Source organism: Phytophthora infestans, genomic scaffold (genome assembly GCF_000142945.1).
Source record: "Phytophthora infestans T30-4 supercont1.96 genomic scaffold, whole genome shotgun sequence".
NCBI lineage: Eukaryota > Oomycota > Peronosporomycetes > Peronosporales > Peronosporaceae > Phytophthora > Phytophthora infestans.
Genome location: NW_003303663.1, coordinates 1 through 2796, shown reverse-complemented (window position 1 = coordinate 2796; position 2796 = coordinate 1). Strand labels below are relative to the sequence as shown.

Genomic DNA, 2796 nt, shown 5'->3' with positions numbered 1-2796 from the left:
GGGCGCCAATGAGGTCCCAGTCGGCGCTAAACCACGTCACAAGTCCATTGGCGTCGAACTCGAAGCGGTACTGGACTGGTACCACCAACATAGCGCCAATGACTTTTTGTAACAGATCCATGTTATGACGCAGTGACGGATAGAGTGCCAGCACACCGTCTTTACGGCAGCTGATGTGGAAGTTTGTGTCCATGACGACGACCGTAGAGTCCGCCAAGGTGGACACATTCATGGAGAGGGGCTCGTACCGGCTATAGACGAAGAAGTCGCTGAAGCGCTTCCAGAGCATGATGACAGTTTCAACGCCGGCGTAGTCCGGGCCGACCGTGTCTGCGGTCATAATGGAGCGAAGGAACTGCTCCTGTTGCGGCAACTTGTGTGGCGAGATGCCGTACTCAAAGAGCCGGAAATATTCCATAGTAAGGCGAGCAGGCACTCCCGTGTCGGTGCCTCGGGAGCTGAAGCAGTTGCTTTCCACAAGCAACTTTTGCCGCTTGTGGTTGAGCTGTTCGATCTCGGCCAGGAGGTGCTGCATGTCGTGGGTGAGCGTGACCATTTTCTCTTTTTGCTTGGCTCGGTGGCGACGCTGGTGGAATTTGTACTGTTGACGTCGACGCAGCACTTTTTCGTCCGCGTCTTCCTCTTGTGGGCGTTTGGGGCGAGAGGGCGGTTTGCCACGAGCGGAGGAGTGCACGACAGCCACAACACCGGCGACTGCTGCCATCGTTTTAGTTGTTTTGCGGGTTGTTGACTGGCGATGTTCCTCCGAGACGGTGAGAGGCGAAATGAACGTGTTCACAGTCCAGGCGACGCGAATGGCAAACGTGTTGTGCTGGTCTGCTGTCGGTTGTTGAATGCTGTCCCAATTGTGTGGGGAGCTTGACTCAATCTTTGAGAATGGATAGCCGCACGCTATCGACGATGGGGCTGGGTTTTATTGGTACATGTAGTCCTTACTGAAATCGAGATGAATCTGCGCCTCGAATTCGTTAGGGATCGAAAAAGCTGTGATCAGCGCCGTTACTGTTGGACTAGGAAACGTACCTCTGTACGAGAGACCCTCGAAGTTTATTACACTTGCCTTTTATAAGCGAGTTTACCTAAGACTTTTGTTCGTTCTCACGAATTTGCTAACTACCGGTACTTACAAAAGTACCTGGTAAAAGCTATTAATACTGAAGGGTTTTTACAACAAAACTTGAGGACGCTACAATTTGAGGGTATTACAAAAAATGACATAAAAAAGACCTAAAATGTTAATAGTGGAAGTTTCGAGTCATTTAAACCGAGGACTGCAACTAACTGCTCTCCTTTGATCACCATCGCATGGAGAGAGGATTGCGAGCGAAGCCGCAACCAGCTGCAAAACTGTCGACTCGTAGAGAATTCGTTTGGCAGCCAGCAGGAAATTCGCGACAGTCCGTGTAACAGGCCAGTTGTTGCTGGTCAGTGGCGGCTTCTGAATGAGTCAATGACTCCAGTGAGTCAGGGAAACGCCTCCACGCTTTCCTAATAAAGTCCGTTGGGCATTCAAGCTGAGCTAAAAAAAATGTTATCTTTGTGAAATGATTTACTACTGTACAACCGCAAATTTTCGGGTCTCACGCTGCCCTGCATGCCTCTCTTGCTCGGGCGTCATCGCGGCTACAAAGACCATACGTCTCACAGCCACGGTACTGTATGTACTTCCACCATCCGCTCAGAAATGATCTCGAGGCACGATCTGGGCGTTGTGTGGAGGGGTCGGCGAACTCTGTGAACTTGTTGGCAATAGTCTCCTGTTAGCAACAAACAGAAGCTGCTGCGATGCATGATACATATAGGGCATTGACTACATGAACAATACACACTTTGTTTGCTTCGACTTGGGCGCAATCGTCTGCGCGATGACGAGACAGAAGTACATTTACTTTGAAGTTGGACCGACGAATCTCACGGCGGACGCTTTCGGTGCGCAAGAAACCGCACCGAAAGGAGGCAGTGCCCGGTCTTCGTACGTTCGTCATTCGGTGTGCCCCTTTTATCAAGGGGACCATGCTGCTTGCACGAAGTCCACAAGGTTAGGGAAACCGTACATGTACAGCATGGCAAAGCCGCTGGCAAAATTTCATCGTCGTCGGAGTGCTTTGCGTTCTGGTCCTCTTAGTGTTGGCAAGTGGGGCTGTGCCTGAGTGGCGTACAGTATTTTGTTTGGCGGCGTCTTGGTTGACTCAAAGATGGACGAATTATGTGTGTACGGTACTGTATCGGCCACTGACTCATCGAGTGCAAAAAACTTTTTGCACTCGATGAAAAATGGCAAACTTTCCCTTTTTGCCAAAAAGGGAAAGTTTGCCATTTTTCCGAAGCAAAGCCCCGCGTGGAAGACTCACCCACAGTATCCCAGCGGATATGCTCTTGACTCACATAGGAACTGTATTGGCGGTCTTTGTTGGTGCTGGCTCGCTTTGCAAGGCACGCGCTCTCACATTTGTAACATTTCGGTCAACTTCGGTTTGGTGTGCGCCTCCACGCTGACTCCCATCGTCGCGATGAGTCAGTTCGCCTAAAAAAACAAAAAAACAAAAAAACAACGGAGGCGGCAGTCAAGTCGCACCTTCACCAAGCAAGAGAGCCGTTTGTTGCCACAGAGAGCTCTTGATGTGCATCCGTATCCAAAGAAATCCCAATCTTTTCATTTTTCGAATAATTATTCTACGAGTTGCTTCTATTTGTCTAGAAGTTAAACGAGTTTCTTCTAAAACCTTAATTGCATATTTACCATAAATAATATTATTACCTTTTGTTGTTTTACCT

The 2796-nt window shown here is 49.3% G+C and overlaps 1 protein-coding gene across 1 annotated transcript; it reads right to left on the bottom strand.

The window, feature by feature from the left end:
* Window positions 1–26: 26 nt before the first annotated feature.
* PITG_19434 (uncharacterized protein) lies at window positions 27–767 on the bottom strand (the record flags this gene model as incomplete). Its single annotated transcript, XM_002996924.1, has 2 exons — window positions 27–75; window positions 138–767. 2 exons carry the CDS (start codon window positions 554–556, stop codon window positions 27–29), a joined length of 468 nt encoding a protein of 155 aa, XP_002996970.1.
* Window positions 768–2796: the final 2029 nt, after the last annotated feature.